Source organism: Acanthochromis polyacanthus, chromosome 2 (assembly GCF_021347895.1).
Source record: "Acanthochromis polyacanthus isolate Apoly-LR-REF ecotype Palm Island chromosome 2, KAUST_Apoly_ChrSc, whole genome shotgun sequence".
NCBI classification, from domain to species: domain Eukaryota; kingdom Metazoa; phylum Chordata; class Actinopteri; family Pomacentridae; genus Acanthochromis; species Acanthochromis polyacanthus.
This window is the reverse complement of record NC_067114.1, coordinates 4,789,867-4,808,847: the sequence shown is the minus strand read 5'-3', so window position 1 is coordinate 4,808,847 and position 18,981 is coordinate 4,789,867. Positions and strand designations below refer to the sequence as shown.

The 18,981-nt window shown below is 38.9% G+C and overlaps 1 protein-coding gene across 3 annotated transcripts; it reads right to left on the bottom strand.

Annotated features, from left to right (window-relative positions):
- Positions 1-66: 66 nt before the first annotated feature.
- Positions 67-18,687, bottom strand: ace2 (angiotensin I converting enzyme 2). Of its 3 annotated transcripts, XM_022208299.2 has the most exons (20): positions 18,239-18,687; positions 16,244-16,409; positions 13,554-13,685; positions 13,289-13,447; positions 13,055-13,148; positions 11,294-11,437; positions 10,858-10,973; positions 10,608-10,713; positions 8,719-8,816; positions 8,377-8,549; positions 7,617-7,843; positions 6,130-6,274; positions 5,848-5,946; positions 4,256-4,378; positions 3,892-4,070; positions 1,935-1,993; positions 1,726-1,823; positions 1,524-1,640; positions 501-695; positions 67-419 (listed from the first exon to the last, which is right to left on the bottom strand). In XM_022208299.2, exons 3-20 carry the CDS (start codon positions 13,677-13,679, stop codon positions 323-325), a joined length of 2,355 nt encoding a protein of 784 aa, XP_022063991.2. In that variant the 5' UTR covers positions 13,680-13,685; positions 16,244-16,409; positions 18,239-18,687; the 3' UTR covers positions 67-322. The 3 variants fall into 3 exon arrangements, with proteins under 3 accessions (XP_022063991.2, XP_051797280.1, XP_051797288.1); XM_051941320.1 differs by having other exon boundaries at positions 13,554-16,409; XM_051941328.1 differs by lacking the exon at positions 16,244-16,409.
- Between the last annotated feature and the right edge of the window lie 294 nt (positions 18,688-18,981).

The following is an 18,981-nucleotide window of genomic DNA, read 5'->3' as shown; positions in this document are numbered from 1 at the left end:
AAGTACATTTTGAATTGTATTACTTGTTGTAACACAAAGTGTAATATTAGCCTGGCAGACTTTGAGGACATTCACATGGAAGTACATTTATTATACAGGAATTAGTGCTTTTGTTAACAGAGATACTAACTATACAACAGCTGTGCAGCTCAAAACTAAAACTCTAACACATATTCACATTTAACAGTATTGTTAATGTTGATGAGAGGCCAAGCAGCACTGGTGGGAAAAGTGATTATAAAGCTTCACCGTCCAATTCGTGGACGGCGACTATGACACTACTGTAGCATGAAGTAGTTCCCTCTGTTCTTCAGCGGCGCACTCAGAGTCCGGTTAGTTCACTTTCACTGTCCTCATAGGCTTTGTTACTGTGTCCATCAGCATCATAGGGGTTCTCTGCAGTTACCTCTGTAGGTTTCCTACAAACACAACAAAGACAGCGTGTCAAGTGGCTGCTCAAACACGCCAGAAAGGAGCCTTGGTCTGGAGAAGAAACTCACTTATTGCGCTCTCTGATGCCATCAACGATGAGGTAGACGCCCAGCAGCACCACGATGCCCATGACGATACCAAACACCACCAACCAAACCACCACGGGCTGCTGCACTGGAGGGGCCAGCGTCGGCATGATGTCCACAAACTCTAGCGTCTTGTCGTCTAACATGAAGGCGTCATTGAGTCGACCTCGATATGTCCTGGGACGGACACAGAAACTAATTAGTTACTGCTCATTCAGGGGCAGTACACATAAAGTTGATTATGTCAAATACTGCACACAGAAATTTAATTAAGATCCTAAATTCATGATGCTAAAGACTTCTGAAACTGGCCCCAAATATTTGCTGATTGAATATTGGATCCATTATTTAACATTTTTCACATTCCTGACAAAATAAATAAACTTTTTTTTTATACTTTGCACTTGATTCTCTTTGTCTCAGCTAAGCCCCAAAAACCTTCAAAAAACAATGAATTAGCTCAGCTACTACACCTGCTTAGAACCTCTGTCTGTCTTTCTTTCTTTCTTTCTTTCTTTCTTTCCTGGACACTTTTTTATTATGAAAAAACAGCAAAAATAGCGGTTGAATTGATGGCTGACTGAGAATGAATGCACAGAAACAAACATTTCAGAACATTTGTGTCATTTTGAAGACATATTAACATTCAAGTCAAGTCACAAACACAGACACGAAAAACAGCATAAGGCAGAATACACTTAACAGTCTATAGGTGACATTTTGCGAACGTTTGAGGCTGTAACATCGGTAGGATTTGATGAGTGGGGAGTTTGACAAGAAAAAGTTCCAGCTTTTGCTATTTTTTGACACTGAAAATGCCTACATGGGTCCATGTGGACATTTTGAATCATTTTTTGGGCAATTTTAAAGGCATTTTTCGATTGATTTTGGACAATTATTATTATTATTTACCTCTTTATTTATCAATTTTAACAATTTTTAGTGAAAACTCTTTGACACTTTCAATGTAACATCAAATTAAGAGAGTGAATGTTTTTGCCTCACCGGATGGCAGCCTCCACCTCACTCTTTGGGATGAATATGGAGGGGCTCGCTGGGTCGCTCACCACGAATTCGAAGGAGATTCTGGGTGTGGGCTCGCTGTTGAGGATGTTTTCTGCTCTGTGGGTGTAAATGGAGAAATGTAAAAAAAAAAAGACTAAATCATGTTGCTATTTTTATTTCCGGGATAGCTGAGGATACTGACGTGAAGTGAATGCTCTGGTTCTTCTGGCTGTAGTGCTGCCTCATAATATAAGCAATGTTGGCCTTGAACAGGTACAGCTCGTTGTCATTCCAGGGATACTGCAGCACACATTAGGTCAAGATTATTTTCCATGACATCAAACAGACTGCAAGTGACTTCATAGCTGCAGAATTTCTGTTACTTCAGGTGTAATTAAGACTTCTACTCACAGCTCCATCGCCCATCGCAGCCTTCAGACTCAGTCTCACTGTGATGGCGTTCTCTGAAACTGTAAAAAAAACAAGAAATTAATCATTAATTCTGTTTAATGAATAATGAATCCTTTGCTACAAATGTTTCTCACTTTCATTCTCCATATTTCATTAAATCAAACGTGGAGCACGAGACGTTTGGACGTTTCTATTTTGGTAGGATGCAAAACAGAAAACAGAAATTTACTGCAAATCTGTCATCACTGATGCAATCGTAACTCCGTAAGCAGTAATCACACGCGCTTTATTCAGGAAACGCACCTTCTAGTGAATGACGCAGTGTGACTGTGCAAATATCTGTCATTAAAGAACACCAGTGGCTGGAGGGCATTTTCCTACTTCCTTAAAAACACCCTCAGGAACTTTTTTGTTTTACTTCAGTGCTTCTTCATGAAGTTGCACTGCAAATGTTTTACCAGAAATAACATCAGATGTTTGTGTGTGTGTGTGTGTGTGTGTGTGTGTGTGTCACAGCTTTTAAGTAATGCTGAGAGAAGTGTCAGCTCATATAATTTCTGTGTCTCTAGGAAAACTTTTCAGTTTAGCTGTGCCTGATGTGAACTTAAACGTAAAGCGAAAATACACTCAGTCCCAATGAATCTTCTGTGCAGGAAACAAAAGAGGACACAAAGGAATGGAGCAGTTCAGCACGAGAAGACGAATAAACATCTGTGAATGAAATATGAAGCTACGGCTGGTATCACACCGTAGCATAAAGCTTGAAAGCGAGAGGAAACTGAAGAAGGGCCCAAATGCAGTGCATGAGAAAGGCAAACTGCTTGTCGGTCATTGATTAAACTCCTAAAACTTAAAGCCTTCGTCTTTTCTCCCCTCCCCATTCGCTGCAGCTCGAGCGTACTAAAACCACACTGCAGCGATACATGTTCGACTGGTTTTGAAGAAGAATACTACAGAAACTGTACTGCACAATTTGACAGAATTATCTCTTCAGGTTTTTGATTTTTTTTTTTTTACATCGATAGATGTCCAAGTCGGTGCTTTTGAAACACATGAAAAGCACCATAAGGGCTGCAGAGTCAGTAACTTCTTTTAAATCATTTCTTCAAACCCATTTTTACAGATGTGCTTTTATGTGAGGTTTACTTTTAGCTCTATGTAGTTCTAGTGTTTTATTTTGTATTGTGTCCTGTTTATTTTAGACGTTCTCTCTGGTTTTATTTGACTTTAGCTGCCTGGTTCCTTGGTGTGATGTCGTCTCTCTAATTCTTTAATTCTCTGACTTTTTTTATTTTTAGTTTCTAATTTTAACCTTCAATCCTATTCTTTAATTTTTAAACTGCCTAGTTCCTTTGTTTGTTGTGATTGCTAATCTATATAATTATTCATTTAATTTACTATAATTTTTACTATTTATTTTAATTGACTGCTCTGATTTGTCTCTTATCTTGTCTGATTGTCTGTGTTGCACGTTTGAACTGTCAAAACACTTTATGAACACTTTTCTTTAGGGTGTTATATAAATAAAGTTATTATTATTACTATTACATGTTAACAAGGTAAAAAAAACAGAACACCTTGTATAGCTTGAATGACTCACTGATCTGGGAACAGACTGGGGGCAGATAAGTGGTTCTGTGAGGTGAATGGATAAGGGGAAACAGGTGTGTGGGTGTGGGAAGCCAGGTGACCGAGACGGGGAAGAAAGTCCAAGGACACGTGGTAGGAACAGGAAGTGGCAGGAGACAGGTGGAAGAGCAAAAACAAAGAGGGCTGAGACAGGAATCATTATTACAGAAACGAATCTCCTTTGTGTAAGCCGCACAAAACAGCACGTTGTGATTTTAAGTTTGAAGCGGCAACATTGTGCAGTTCAGGCATTTCCCCCAGCTAGCCAAATATTTTACAAGTGCTTGTTATTTCAGTGGCAGTAGTCCTCAGTATCTTTTGTGCTCACATGGATCTCTGTCCGTCCTCCAGCCTACAGTCCTTTTGTGGTTCTGGTTCTCCACCTTCAGCCAGTCGTGAAGTTCTTGGAAGTAGTCTAACAGGGGGCCGGCATCCATCTTAACATCACCAGCTATCGTCTGCAAAGCCCGGGTCCAGGACTGGGACCTTCCCATCTCCAGCATATTTCTAGCACAAAACAATGATGATGATAAATTACTGTTGCATTTACGCCACAAAAGTGTACAACAACATGGTGTAGCAGACATTGTTTTGACCGTCCACGACATCTAACTACTAAACTTAAAGGTCTGTCCCTGAGGCAGCAGAAACCAGTGAGCAGCCTTCAAGGAGGAACTAGAAGTTTTACAAACCTCAGCTTGGTTCCTGCTGCAGTAGAACCAGTGATGTCACATGACGACAACGGACCCGTGTGATTGGCAGCATCGCAGAGAGCTTTTTGGAACTGAAACTGGTAGATGGTTCTGGTGAAGTACCTGCATTCAAAAAACAGCAACGAACACACACACATCAGTGACGCTTCAAAGCAGAACTGGGAAGAATGTGATCGTATTTAAATCGTTATTAGCACATCAACTCTAAACCCAAATGTGTGTGATTCTTCTTTTCTCCCTAATGCAGGCAGAAAGCAGCAGAAAATCTAAATTGAACTGTAAACACACTGATTGTTTACATGTAATGTGACGGTCAGTCTAAAGCAGGGGGCCCAATCTGATCTGAAGTGAGCTGGACCAGTAAAATCACTGCATAATAAATAATGACAACTCCAAAGCTTTCCTTCGTTTTAGTGCAAAAATATTCACATTTAAGGATTTTTTTTTTTTTTTACAAAACATTATGAACAACCTAAAATTTCTTAAGAAAAATAAGTGAAATTTCAAGATTATTCCTCAGTTTATCATTTACACACGTTTTTCTGCAAAGGAATTAAATATTTAGTCACAGGTATCTGGAACTGAATGATACAGTATTTGACTTCATGATCAAAATGACAAAAGTCTGACAAATAAAGACCAAAAAAACAACAAATACTAGACAAAAATTACAAAAATGAGACACAAAATTACAAAAAAGAGAAACGACACGAATCAAAACAGAGACAAAATATTAGACAAAAAGCTACAAAGCACCAAAAAATGGACAAACGAGACAAAAAATGACAAAAGCGAGAAACAAAATGACAAAAAAGCAAACAAACAACACAAGTGAGACAAAAAACACAAAATGACACAAAAGATACACAAAAGAGTGATTAAAGCAAAACACAACATGACAAAAATAAGACAAAAAACACAAGTGACACAAAAAGGAAACACTAAATGACCAAAACGAGAAACAAAACCACAAAAGTCAGACAAAAAAAAGACCAAATAAACAACAAAAACAAGAAAAAACATTACAAAAATGAGACACAATGCGACAAAAGAACAATGAATAATCTAGATTGTTGATCAAAACAACTCGTCATGGTCTAGAAATTATTTTAAATTTATAGTTGTACTGATTTACAATTTACAGTTAATGACTTCTTTGTAACTTTTACACTTTACAAAGTCATCCGACGAGCCAGATTAGACCCACTGGAGGGCCGGTTTTGGCCCGTGGGCCGCATGTTTGACAGCCCTGCTCTAAAGGCTTTTAATGTAGGTTTCATGCTAATTAAAGTGTGCTATCAATTTTTGTTGTTGTGTACAACATGAACAACAAAGTGAGTAGAATTTAAAGACTATCTGTTTGGTGTCTTTGGGGATTTTTTAGATAAACAACAGGTACTTTACCAGAAATAAATGTCTGAAACTTGCTAAAGAAACCAACGCTTCCTTTTTCTGTGCTGAAACTGAACTGATAATCAGAACCGACAAACACAACTCTTTGTGAGGGAAACACAAATCCAGAGTCAAAGTTATGCTTTCATTTCCTTACAGCTACACAGTACGACGGTTACCTGATGAAAGAATAGTCTCCGGATACGTGGAACAGAGCAGGGGGGTCACAGTAGCTCTCATCTCTTGGCACTGGCTCCACCACCCCAACCAGCTCCCTCCTGTTAGAACAACACAGAATCAACACTAATACAAGCTGAAAGACCCTGAACTGCACAACCCAAAACAGCATTTCAAATGAGCATTTCATTACAGTGACATTCAACTGATGTTTATAGAATTTCTGTGAGAATTTTCGAGTGAACTGCATTAATTCCAGATGTGTCACATAGGCCACTCCTTACTTCATCTCCCACCAGCGTTTCATCCACTCGTCTTTGGTGATGTTCCCTGCAAACACCTGCCACCTCCATTCCTCCAGCATGTACGTGAACGGAAGCGTGGCCACAATGGTGAGCGCCTGTTTCAGCAGGAAGTTGATCTCTGTGTCTGCAAGGAAAAAAAAAACACAACAAGTTTATAATACAGAGAGCAAAAAGGTGAAGAAACCCTTTAAAGCTCTGAACACAAGAAAAGATGCGAGGACACATTTTTTACAGTGCGATTCTATTTCAATGGGCTTCCTACAGAATCCTCAAATGTTTAACATTCTGTATTTCACACGGACCGGGGACCAACTACGGGAAAAATGGAACCCTTGAGGATATCTGGTGAATCTGTTGTGCTGTGTGGGGCATCACTGGTGACCTAACACCTGATGGAGACACTTTCTGTTGGTTTTTGATTCAATCTGTCACCTATCTGTGTGTCAGACTCTGTAAATGAATTAGAAAAACAGTCACTAGGAGGATTAAGGTCATGCTTTCCCGATAACCTTGATTGTGCTGAAGCTATTTAAACTTAAATGCCATGTGAGGGCAGCAACCTTGAGACGCATTATAAAGTTTGACCTCAAATAATTGACGTTTTTGGGCACTTGGGGTCAGCAGAAACAAACTCGTCAAATCATCTAAGCTCATATGGCAAACTTGGTTACCAGCAATCAGGTGCATATTTACAGACAACTCGATCAACTCTTGGGGGAAAATAGTGGGGGCTTTTCATTAAAAGCTGCTGACTCCCGCTAGGAATAATGCTAGTGTTCTTTTTTCATTCAATCTGTCACCTGACAGCATGGCAGACCCTATAAATATATTTATGACAGTTAGTAAAACAGTTAACAGAGGGTCCAAGGTCATGCTATTCTGATAGCTTCTATGCTGCTGAAGCTATTTTGACCTTAAATGCTAGTCGAGGGCAGCCACGCTGTAAAGTTTTACCTGCAATAGCTGATGTTTTCAGCCACGTAGAAGTAGGGAAAACAAGCTCACCACTGCCATATTGTTTAAGCTCATATGGTAAACTTAGTTACTAGCAATCAGCTGCTGATTTACACATGCAAGCATATGTTTAAAGTTGAGTTTCTGGTAACCTGAAGACTGCACATCTAATGTTCATTGTCTTTTTAGCTCTGAAGGGATTTTTTGGGGGGAATTCAGCAGCTAAAAGTTCTGCTACAAGAACCAGAATCTGTGTCTTGTTGGGGTTTGATGCTGGGCAGGTGATGTACAATGGAGTTTTAAAGCTTTAAATTAAAAACCAGCGCCTCCTGCTGGAACAACGCTAAAAGCTTAGGGTCCCAAAACCAAAACGATTAGCTGAAAAATGCTAAAAGGCTACATACAGCCTCAGATGAGGGTCATCACTCTTTCACATAGCTTCTGTTATTGTTAAATGATGGATAATACTAGCTTAATGTTTTGGAGAAGCAACACTTCTACATCAGTATTACAATTATTGTAAGTGAAGTTAGCGTGCAGGAGATCGACGCTCTGCAGGTGTTTGGGCGTTGCAGCAGACAGGGACATGATTTCTCCAACAGCCTCGTGGAAACCCTCATTGGCTCCGTCCCTCAGAAGGTAGGGCAGGTTCCGGTAAGCCATCTGGTACTGGTTGTGGCCCATTTCATGGTGCACTGTGAGGAAGTGGTCCATGTTGACCAAGGTGCACATTTTGATCCTGTAGGTGTCACAGGAGAAGCGCTCGTATCAGCAGTCATGCTTTCTATTACAGTCATTTCATAACATCGTATCAGCTGCAGTGCACCAATAAACAGCACATGCAATTACACGTTTCTGATAAGGCCAGTGTGACAAACACTACAGCCCAGGTCAGACAAAATAAAGTCTATCCTTGTCTAAAGAGGTTTATAACAGTAACTTTAATGTAATGTGACAATTGAAGAGCCATATTAAGTTAGATTCTCTATTTGAACAGCCTTTACCACTACAGGCATTACAGTCAGTGTTGGTGCAACTATTATTATTTTACAACTAAAATCCGGATTATCTTTATCAGCAGGAAAAATAAAAATGACTCAGAGTTCAATCAGTATCTCTGCTTCAGCAAGTTCATATTTAAAGCTCTCATAAATATGAAATCATCTACAGTTAATTTGCTCAGCACAGCACTAAAGCAATCTGAAGAAAATCTTTGCGTGGCTGCATATGAGTGCATGTGCGAATATGTGCATGTCTGCAGATGTGTCCCACCTAAAGTCCTCCCTGTTTCCCATGTCCCAGGCTGTGGGGTGGCAGACCACCGAGCGTCCATCATCAGGTTTCTCCAGCATGGAGTTATTCCAGAAGTTGTCAAACATCTTGTACAGTCCCACAGACATGAAGAACTTTTCTGCTTCTTTAAACATCCTCTCCTCAGTCCAACCCTGAAATACAAGTTGACATTTGACAGATGATTTCAGTCCCAGCTGAAGATTTTAACACCGTGCATGTTTCCATCTCTTTATTCCAGCACCACACTATATTGAAAAAACAATCTGTAACATTTCATATGCTGTTTCTGCTTTTATGTACAGACAGTAAACTGCCCCATACCTTCTCCACCATGGTGTCGCTGACATCAATATCTGTCTGGTTAGGGAAGGGAACTGCCAGGCGGTACAGGTTGGACCAGAATCTTCCCCACATGTCACCTGGAAAACAAACAAATGAGGAAAAAGGATATTCCTCAATCTCTAAGTAATTTTCCTCCCACGGTGGACAGTAATAAGATGAATGTTGCAAACTGCTGGGATGAGTTAATTGAAACCCTTAACAAGAGGATGCAGCAATTCATTTCTTCTAAAAGCCAAACAGTACATCTGCTGGACTTCTTTTTCCTATGCAACAAAGCGGTAGTGATGAGACTTCGACAACAGAGGGAGACAAACCTCAGTTCTGAACTAAAAACTTTCATTCATATCCATTGGCTCCCTCAGCTGTGTTTATTATGTCCACAAATATCTACTCTAAGATCCTTCTGATAGGTAGATTATGTGATGGGAAAACATTGCATAAGCTACTTAGCATGAAGCAAACATCCCATCCAGCAGAGGATTTGGCAGGAGGGCATTAAAGTGCAAAGGTAATTGTTCAGGTGTGGCGCTCTGGAGGAGGATAAGTGCATCACGTGTACGTACCTGATGGAAATCTATTTTTAAAGTTCATAAAATGTCACTATGACAAAGGCTTTCTGATCAGGTAAAGCACACATCTAGAAAGCCGAGATAGAAAACTGTCCAAGCCTCCACCCCAAACCAGGATGACTGTGCACTTAAAATACAAGAAAACATAACAGGAGACACAGAAGATCATTATTTTTCTGAATATCACTGTTGTATTTGAAGAGTTCATTTGCAAAAACAGGTAACTCCATTTTCAGAAAACTCATTTTTTTGATTGTTTACTTGAGCTAATAATAATAATACTAATAATTTATTTTTTCTCTATTTTGTCATGTATTTTTCTACTGAGTCAAATCCACTCAACTTCAGTTTGATTGATATTATCTCAAGTAAACAATAAAAAAAGTTTTCTGAAAATTTATCAAAACAGAGTTATCTGTTTTTTTCTTTTTCCTTTCGAACTGATTTCGAGTAAAGTAAATGAATTTAAAATCTTTGGCTCTGAAGCAGCTGAATTTCTGTCTTTACTCTCAAGTAACGTCTGACCCACGGCACTTTCTGATTGGTTACACATCAGGACTAATAGCCAATGATACACACGTACAAAAAAATAATCTACAAAGGCATTTTAACAACATTTTGTGTTTGAATTCCAAATACTGGTTATCAGCTTCTTTGATTCCTAAAAACTGGTGTCAGAATCAGAACCTGAGAAAAACATGTTGGTGGATTGTGGAACAGATATGAGGGAGACAAAGAAAAGAAAGTAAAAAAAATAGCAAGACTACAGATGAAACACGACAAAAAGGGAAAAATAAGGACGACAAAATAGAAAAATATGAGTGTCAGTGCCTGTGTGCATATCTCAGAAATTAATACTAATAAAAGTATCAATAATGATAATAATAATAACACCAAGAATATAACACAATATGACACAAAAAGAACAACATAAGGAAAGAATAAATGTGAAAGGATATATTGAATTTTATTCTGAATAAAAAATGATTACATTTTTTTGTCCCCTCTTCTCTTTTGTGTTATGTCCAAGATGCACCTTTAGACTTTTAAATTATTTTATTCTGTGGAAGTTAATCACAGTGGATGGAAAGTGAAGAACTTAATTGTAAACTGTTCCCCTTTATGTGTCAGTAAAGCTTTGAATCCTCCACGATGATGAGCTTTTGAGGCTGCTGACTTTCTCAAATATGATAATTTTGACGGCAAAATGTAGGAAAGAAAATGACACTACTTTAATATTTGCAATTTAATGCGTCCAACAGGACCGATTACGATTTCTGCACAAAATCCTCTACGTACCGAGCAGGTGGGCCGGCAGAGGTCCGTCTGAAACGATGTGTCCTGGGTACTTCTCTATAAGCTTGGCTCTCACATAGGCATGCAGCTCCTTGTATAAAGGTAAAATCTGTGGGAAGGAAACAAACATCACTGCTGGTACTTAGTTTGCAAAATCAATAACTATAAACTATACATTCTCCTTGTCGTTAGTGTGGATGCACTGAAGCGTGAGACACACATAATGGAGCCAAATCTGCTGACAAAGACGCACCTGTTTATATATGGAACGGACGTCATCCATCAGCTGATCTCCGGTGTACTTGTACAGAGGCTCGTCCTCAATGGTCTCATAGTCGGATCTCCAGTAAGCGCCATAATCTTCAAAACCTGTGCACGTAAATGTGTAAGAAAGAAGTAGATCCAGCAGGGGAAAAAAATAAAAGGTGTTATTTTCTGTAGTTTTATTCGACAATGATTGATTCAGACTTCCTTTTGCACAACCACAACCATGAACATCACATCAGGCCGACAAACCAGCAGAGGCTCACACTATCAGCTCTCTGTGTTCCTATCAGGCACTCACATACAGTCCAGAATACTAGTTTATATCCTTACAGTTCCTTGATAAGCTGATAGTCTGCATTTAGACCTTGACACTTAGATGTTTCCTTCAATCACACTTCAACAGTTTTCTTTGAATTCATTACCGTTGAGTTTAGCAGCTTCGTTCTTCAGGTCCACGTAGTCTTCGTACAGAGGCCTCATCCTCTGGCCCACCTGCCTCCTCCAGCCCTCCCACACATGGAGACGCTCGCCGTAGTTTTCGCTGTTGGCCATCACATCCTCCAGGCCTGGAAACAGAGAAAGACACAAGTCAGAGACGGAGCAGAACCGGCGTTGATCTCAGATAAAAGCTGTACTTTTCATCAAATCTAAAAAACAACAACAAATAAAACAAGTATGATAGTAGTGGCGGAATCTTGTGCCGCTAAGTACATTTACTCATGCACTGTACTTGTTCTGTTTTAAAATAATCTGTGGTCTAAAGCTACTAAATTGCAGAGGGAAATAGTGTATCTTTACTTTACTATAGCAAAAGTATAAGTTAGTTTTCATTTCAGGACATAATAAGTAAAATTCAGGTAGTGTTTATTAAAATGTGCATTTTGTTTAGAATCATCTTTTTCATCTGTATGTATGATTGTTGAAGTTTTTAGCCACAATTCTAATTTTTGATACTTTAAACACATTTTCCTATTAATTTATTCTATACATAAATATCCATCCATTCTCTATACACCGCTTTATCCTCACTAGGGTCATGGGGGGTGCTGGAGTCTATCCCAGCTGACTCGGGTGAAGGCAAGGGACACCCTGGACAGGTCACCAGTCTGTCTCAGAGCTACTATACATAAATATCTTGAACTATTTTTGTATCAATACCATATCACCAGAAAAATGTCTCACAAAGCAGTAAAAGTAGACCACTTTATTTAGATAAAAACTGCCTGTCACTAATCACTAATATTGATGCAAGAATGTAACGCAATGCTAACTGATAAACTACTTTATACAGTCGCTGTGCCGCTTGTTTTGTTGAAATATTGGATAACTGTTCATTTTTGGCGCAAGTGAGAAGTTTATAAGGAGAAAATCTCATTTGCAGAAAAGCTAACAACATAAATATTAAACCCTTAAAAAGCCGGGACCGAGTATACTCGGTTCACGCTTACTCGTACACACAGCCGAAACCAAACATTCTCGGCTCAACACATGTGACTTATTTATGACTGCTAATTAACATAAAATATGCACACACCTGTATGTTTGGTAAGATATAAACATTGGTCCCAAATTTGCTTATTTCAAACGATAAAGCCGTATGAGCCGTTATAACGAAGCCGCAATTACGAAGCTCTTATCGGGGCCGTGTACCGGCTGACATTCAATATGGCGAACGTCTACGACAATGCAACTTCACAAGACTTGATCAATATTTTTATGCATTAGGTGGTTTTAGTATATGATTTAGTATATGTACTTCTACAGAAACATGGCCTGGTAAGGGTTAAAGCTGTGGCACGAGGATCCAACCGCACAAATCAAAAAAGACTGGAAACTACACTTTTACTGTTAAAAGTACAATATTTTGCTCTAAAATGCAGCAGTTTATGAAGCACAAAAGGGACTTAAAAACTGCACTAAATGTTCTTAGTTACTTTCCACCAATGGAGATATGAAGGTTTGGGTCCATATTTAAACCTTTTTTTTGTCAGAGTAACAAAACAGAGAACTAAATGTTACAATTCTCACAATAGTATCTTGGTAAAACTTTGTTCCAGAACTTTATTAATAATTATTTTCCTCTTCAGGGTGACTGTTAATTCTGAACTGCATTATCTGACTTTCTCTGACAGCCGCAGGCGGACAGGTTACAACAACTGCTACTTAAGTGTGTAAGATTGTACCTGGTTCCAAAGTCTGGCAGTTCAGCGGGTCGTCGATCAGACACACCGTCGCTGTGCTGTAGATCGTACTCATCTCATTCATCACCTTATTCAGCTATAAGGACATTTTAAAGAAAACACAAGGCAGAAATGCTTAGTTTAATGTAAGCAGCATACAGTTTTTTATGAACAAATCTAAAAGAAACACATTTTAAGATGATGTAATACTGTGATATAATACAGGACTCATCTTACATGGGCAAGTTTATCTGCGGACAGAGCACCAGAGCCTTTGTTTTGAAGGGATATAAGCTGTATCTTGATTTCTGGGTCCGTGATCTGGTCCACATTGAACTGAAGGGACTCTTCCGACATCTTAGTGTAGAATTCTTGCCATATTCTATCCTGTTCTGACTGTGCAGAATGACAGCAAACACATGAAAGTTATGTACATCAGCAACTCACATCCAAACTCTCAATATGATCGATATTTTTCAAGAAATGTTTGTTTAGCACTTACCATTTTGTCTGAATTCTCCTTTGTGATGTTGGTGTTGTATGCCCATGATGCCAGGGATCTCTGGTAAATACGTTCAGTGGCGTTCGTGTCAAAATCCTTCAGGAACTCCCTCGCCCGGTTCTCCATGTCCGTCTGTGCAGAAACGGCACAGGACACAGCCAGCAACGCTACAAGAATCTTAGCAGACATCTTGGCTGCTTCAGCTTCATCCACAAGCACAAACTAACTGTGAAAAGGAGGGACACTGTACTCTGTTATACAGTTTCAACAACCTTCTGTGCTGCCTTGGCCTTTGGACAGTAGAGCCATAACCCAGGGTGTTTACAGATAGGATGTTTCAGAGGAACAGGGAATGTCAGTGGGCTGTCTTCACATTGGAGGGAGTCTGTGTTTGATATATTATCAGTCACAAAAGACACTCTATCTCTTTTTTCACGTGGACAGTTAGTTCTATTTTTATGGTGATTTCTTGGGATAAGGTCTCTTTCTGTTGGCTGTCAGCCAGTTGTCACAAAAAAATCTAAAACCTTTTGTATAAAATTAAAGGCCTGCTGTTATGAACAGGGGTGCACGATTACAATTAATACACGATAAATCAAGTGTAATTTTATATGACAGTACTATACAAAAAAATCTGCACCTAAGGTTCAGTAAAAGACTCCAAAATACAATACATAATGAGCAAAACATGAATGAGATTGCTTCCACTGACTGCTCCTTTTTTGGTTTTTGACATTTGGCTTTTTCTCAACTTATGGAATTTCCTTTAATTATTAGATTTTCTTTATCTGTTCTATTTGGGAATGTACTTGCTTTTAATTTAGATTATTTACAACAACTAAAATGTAATCTGAGAACCCAAAACACAAACTAATACCAATTTTGTTCATGTGCTCATGGGTTTTCTGTGGACTTTCTCTGACATTTCTTAAACAATCGCAACAATTTGAGGTGAAAATATCAAGAAAACAGGAAACAACAGCTTCAGATGAGTCTTCAACCTCCTTATCTGGTTCTGGCGCATTTCCCAGCACTGGATAAAATGCAGACCATGCACTGTTGAGCCATAAACGCTGATAAAAAATCAGCCACGAAGGTTTGTTATTCACATTTATTACCAACACCAACAGATTGGTAGATAATAGAATATTAGTCATCTGCTTTTGCTGCTACTAACAAATCAATAATTCACTAAAAATCCATTAAAAAAACATTTAACTGAGTTATAAATGCAGCAGCAGCATAAAACCACTCAGTTTTCTGGACCTTCTGACTGATTTATTTGTGCTTTCTGAGTTTCTCTATCCTTACTGATCCTGTTTCCATCAGAGCAGCAAATGCAGAAGTTTTACATCCCTGGTGACTTAACTTGACACAACAGCGCCTTCCTATGGAAACTGTTGGTATCACCATGCTCATTAAAAGTGGTCTCTCTGACTCTTAACCAACAGTAACATGGCTATTTGTGCACTAAAACCTTTTCTGGTAGCCCCTTCTGTCCATACTGGTCATAAAGGGATCCATTTCCTGTGATTCCAATGTAGGTAACAACATTCACAGTTTTGGTTCTGGGTAGAAGTGCTGCATAAAAGGTCAGCTGGGACCAGTGTGTCCAAACGTATTTCTGTTTCATGGGATGAGATGGAATGGAATAATGAAATTCACTTTTTGTGTTACTGCCGCCCCACTGCAGCTCATCACGGAAACAACACAAAAAGGGAGTTTGGTGGAGAAAAACAACACTGGTAGGTAATTTGTTGCACCCAGAAAGCTTACACTGCCAATTATTAGCTTCAGATGAACTTCACAAGGCGGTTTGTGCAGAAAAAGAATTGTGCATTTTGATTGCCTTATCGGAAAAGCATCGAATGAAAACGGCAGCGTTGCATCAAAGAACATCTGATGTGGAGTGCAGATGCAAACACATCATCCAAACAACTGGATTTTCTTTCTATAAATGAATCCAAAAAGACACAAATACAGATCAAATCAAAATGTCAGGGATAACAAACTGCTCCTTCATTAATGTATCCTCTATTTTTGGCATTTCCATTGTCTTCAGGGTGTTAAACACAGTAATGTGTTTTCAGCAAACAATCCAGTAATTATTACCCAAATAAAATAATGGATAATGTTAGGAAGTATGGTGATTCTCTTTTTATTCTGCACAGAAGGTTTTGAGGGGCTTTAGAGGTCAAAAGAATGCAGTTCTATCATTTCATGGGTATTTCTAGCAAAATGACAGGCTGTGCAGTACAGAGTCTGCTCTGTTTATTTCAGGTAAAGTACATATTTTGTGAAGAAAATGTCAGATATTTAAACTTGTGATTTATTTTAGATTATCATCACTTAAAGAAAGCAATCCATCTGTGACAAGTATGGATTAGGGGAACAGAAGTGATACACGGCCAAGCATCAGAGCAAAAGGCTGAAAACTGAAAAAAAACAAAAACAAAGATGCACCAGTGCTTAAAACAGGCAGCGCCATGAACGACCACTTTAGGCCGATTCTATAAGAGAGTCAATCCTCAAAAACCCTCATGTTAAAATGCCCAAAGCTACAGCACAAATAAACATATTTATGTATCTTTATGGCTAATTCCCGTTGATGATAAGTGTGTGGGTGGTCAGGTTTTTATATAACTCATCTGTTTAAAACTGCATTGAAGCTCAAAGTTTTGCATAATTACCAGAGTGTGGCCACTTTCAGAAATTAGTGCTGGCCTTCATGGGGCAGAAGATGTTTGCAGCTTTGTTCATTTTTGGATTAGTTGGGAAGTAAGATGAGTCACGCTGTGCTAAAATGGTGAAGGTTGAAGCAACTTCACTGATGTTCAAACCTGCTCTTCAGGAAACCTAAAGGTGATGAAGAGAGTTCATCAGTCTGTGTATCACCTCTGTGGTCCAAACATATAAAAACCCTGGTGTGCAAGGCTTACATACAGTTCTGACTTGACTCGACTACATCAGTTTTCTGTCGTTTTGTAGTTCTACTTTACGATAATTCACTGGTAATAGTATATATTTTACAGAAGAAAATGTATATTAAAGTCACTGCAGGTGTGACTGTCTGTAGTATCCAGCTATCATCATGTCAATTAAAGAGTTTATTGACTTTTCCCAGCAGAACTTACACCTGACTGGAGCTGTGTAGAGTAAAATTGCATTATGTGGAAATGCAGTGCACAAATCTCAAAATCACTGACTCTCTATGGAGTTTCAGAGACTTGTCACTTTGTCACGTTACCAATAAATAGTCTATCTAAAATATCTAATATGTTTAACTGATCCTCACATTCATAACAAGAGAGCAGAAACGTTGAAGTTATGGAAAATCCGTGGCTCATTATAAATGATCACCGCCTGCTCCGTTGCCTGGTAGAATGCATACATGGAACAGGCATGCTTATCTTCTTAGCAGCTCAGAGGGAGGCCAGTGACAGGTTACTGTCAATCTGCACTGCCTCAAATTTGCTGCAACGGCAAGTTTACTGCAGACATGTCTATATACAAGCTGAGCCTGGAGGCTATAGGCTAATCACTGTGAATGAAACAGACAACAGGCAGGCTTAGGATCCTGGAAACACACATTCAGCTAAAAAGTCTGGTCACCGGACATCGTTTCGCTGCAGCATAGACAATCGCTGCAGGTGAACTTTTCCGAGAAGTTTACTGCTTAGAATTTTACAGTGTGTGTGTTTAACGAGCACAGATAACGTACAGTGAAGTGGGAATCATATTATTTTATGGCTACTTATGTAATATGTTATTTTAAATTACATTTTAAACTCTAGTGAACCTTCAATGATGCAGAAGCTGGAAAATACTGCAAAAAATAATTGAAAAAAGTTTTTAACTACAACTTTTTTAAACTGATGTTTTACAGATTTTTCCTGTTTTGGCAAATTACAGATAATTAGTGAAATCACTGAAAAAAGCATTAAGTTACATGTGAACCATAAAGAGCAGACCAAAACTGTATCTGTATGAAAAATCTGTACTTTTATAAATTCCTTCATTCATAAATGCTTTTACAAGGTTTGGCTAAAACTACACGACTTTTACAGTATTTAATTTAGAAACAATATTGTTTTACAGATATTTGCTATTATGTGTGAGAAAAATATGTATCATATTATTTCATATTCAGGATTGAAATATAGTAAATAGTTTTAAAAACTGCTATTTTTTTTTTACAGATTTTACCCATTTTGTTAAAGACAGTATTTACTAAAACCACAGAAAACAGTAATAATTAGATGTTACTCTCACTGTTTTCACAGCTTTTGTATGCTACAGCATTTGACTGTTTTATCATGTTTTACTTTATTTTATTTTTCTGGCAACCTTGCTGCCCGATATTTCTGATCTTTTTTTTAATTGTTATTTTTTTACTGTATGCCAAAGGTTTGTAAAAAGCATCTTCTTTTGGCCATTTTCTTGTTCTTCTCAAATCTTTGTTTCTTTATTCTATTTCATAAACTGTATTTCTTTGTTTTTTATTCCATTTTTCACTTTTCAACTACTCTTTGGCAATATTACTAGCACGATATCAATGGCAATAAAGCACATTGAACTGGGAACTGTACATTGCTGAAAATGCAGTATTCATCTGACAGCTCCAGTCTGCTTTAGTCAGTTCTAGCTGATCACACACATTCAGAACAGCGTCTGACCAAACTCACATGTTCTCAGAGTGTCCTGACATGAGGAAGAACTTGGCCGTGGTCTTCATGACCATTCCCTGTCCGCACACATCCACATCTCCGGGTTTTCCCTCAGCCTCCTCTCATCCTCTCTGCCTGCACATTCTTCAGGCCACAGATCCAGGCAGCATCAATCCGCACACAAACAACCACGGCGAGGTCGGAAAAGCGAGAACGGAGCAAGAAAATAAAAGCCGAAGGATTCCCAGACTGATGATGGAACAATATTTGTATCTTTAAAGCCGGGCTCTTTTAAGATCAGCTCTATGCTGCTACTTTATATCGTGTCTTCGTCTATATTTTGCGCGTTTGATATCAGTTTTGCAGACTTATCCTCCATCGCTTGCTCGATTTCCACTTGACCCAGATTTTTATTTTGGCATGCTGGCGCGCCGCTTCCTTTGCGCTTTGGCTGCTTTGACGCTGCACGGAGGCAACCCATGATCGCAGACTCAACACGCATCCTCACACCACTGACCTGGGCTTAGCTGTGTCCTGCATGTGTGTGCATGTGTGTGCGTGTGTGAGCGGGAGTGTGAGTGATCCCCCAGAAACCAGCAGCAGGATGGAGGATCTCAAGGAGAATCTGGGAACTTTGGATTGACGCCCGGAGGATAACGCGCGGTCGGCCCCGAACCTCATCGGGCTTCTCGTTGGATTTATAACATTTGGATGTTGTCTGTTTCCCCCTTTTACCTTTTCCTTCTAGGCGGTGGGAATTT

What these genes read in the sequence shown, in the direction of transcription:
- ace2 (XM_051941320.1), bottom strand. Translation starts at nt 13,742, where the DNA reads ATGTCTGCTAAGATTCTTGTAGCGTTGCTGGCTGTGTCCTGTGCCGTT. An exon ending in CGAAGCTGCTAAACTCAACG is followed by an intron (nt 10,974 to 11,293) that starts GTAATGAATTCA and finishes TTACGTGCACAG; the next exon opens with GTTTTGAAGATTATGGCGCT. An exon ending in GGAGACTATTCTTTCATCAG is followed by an intron (nt 4,379 to 5,847) that starts GTAACCGTCGTA and finishes TTTTGAATGCAG; the next exon opens with GTACTTCACCAGAACCATCT.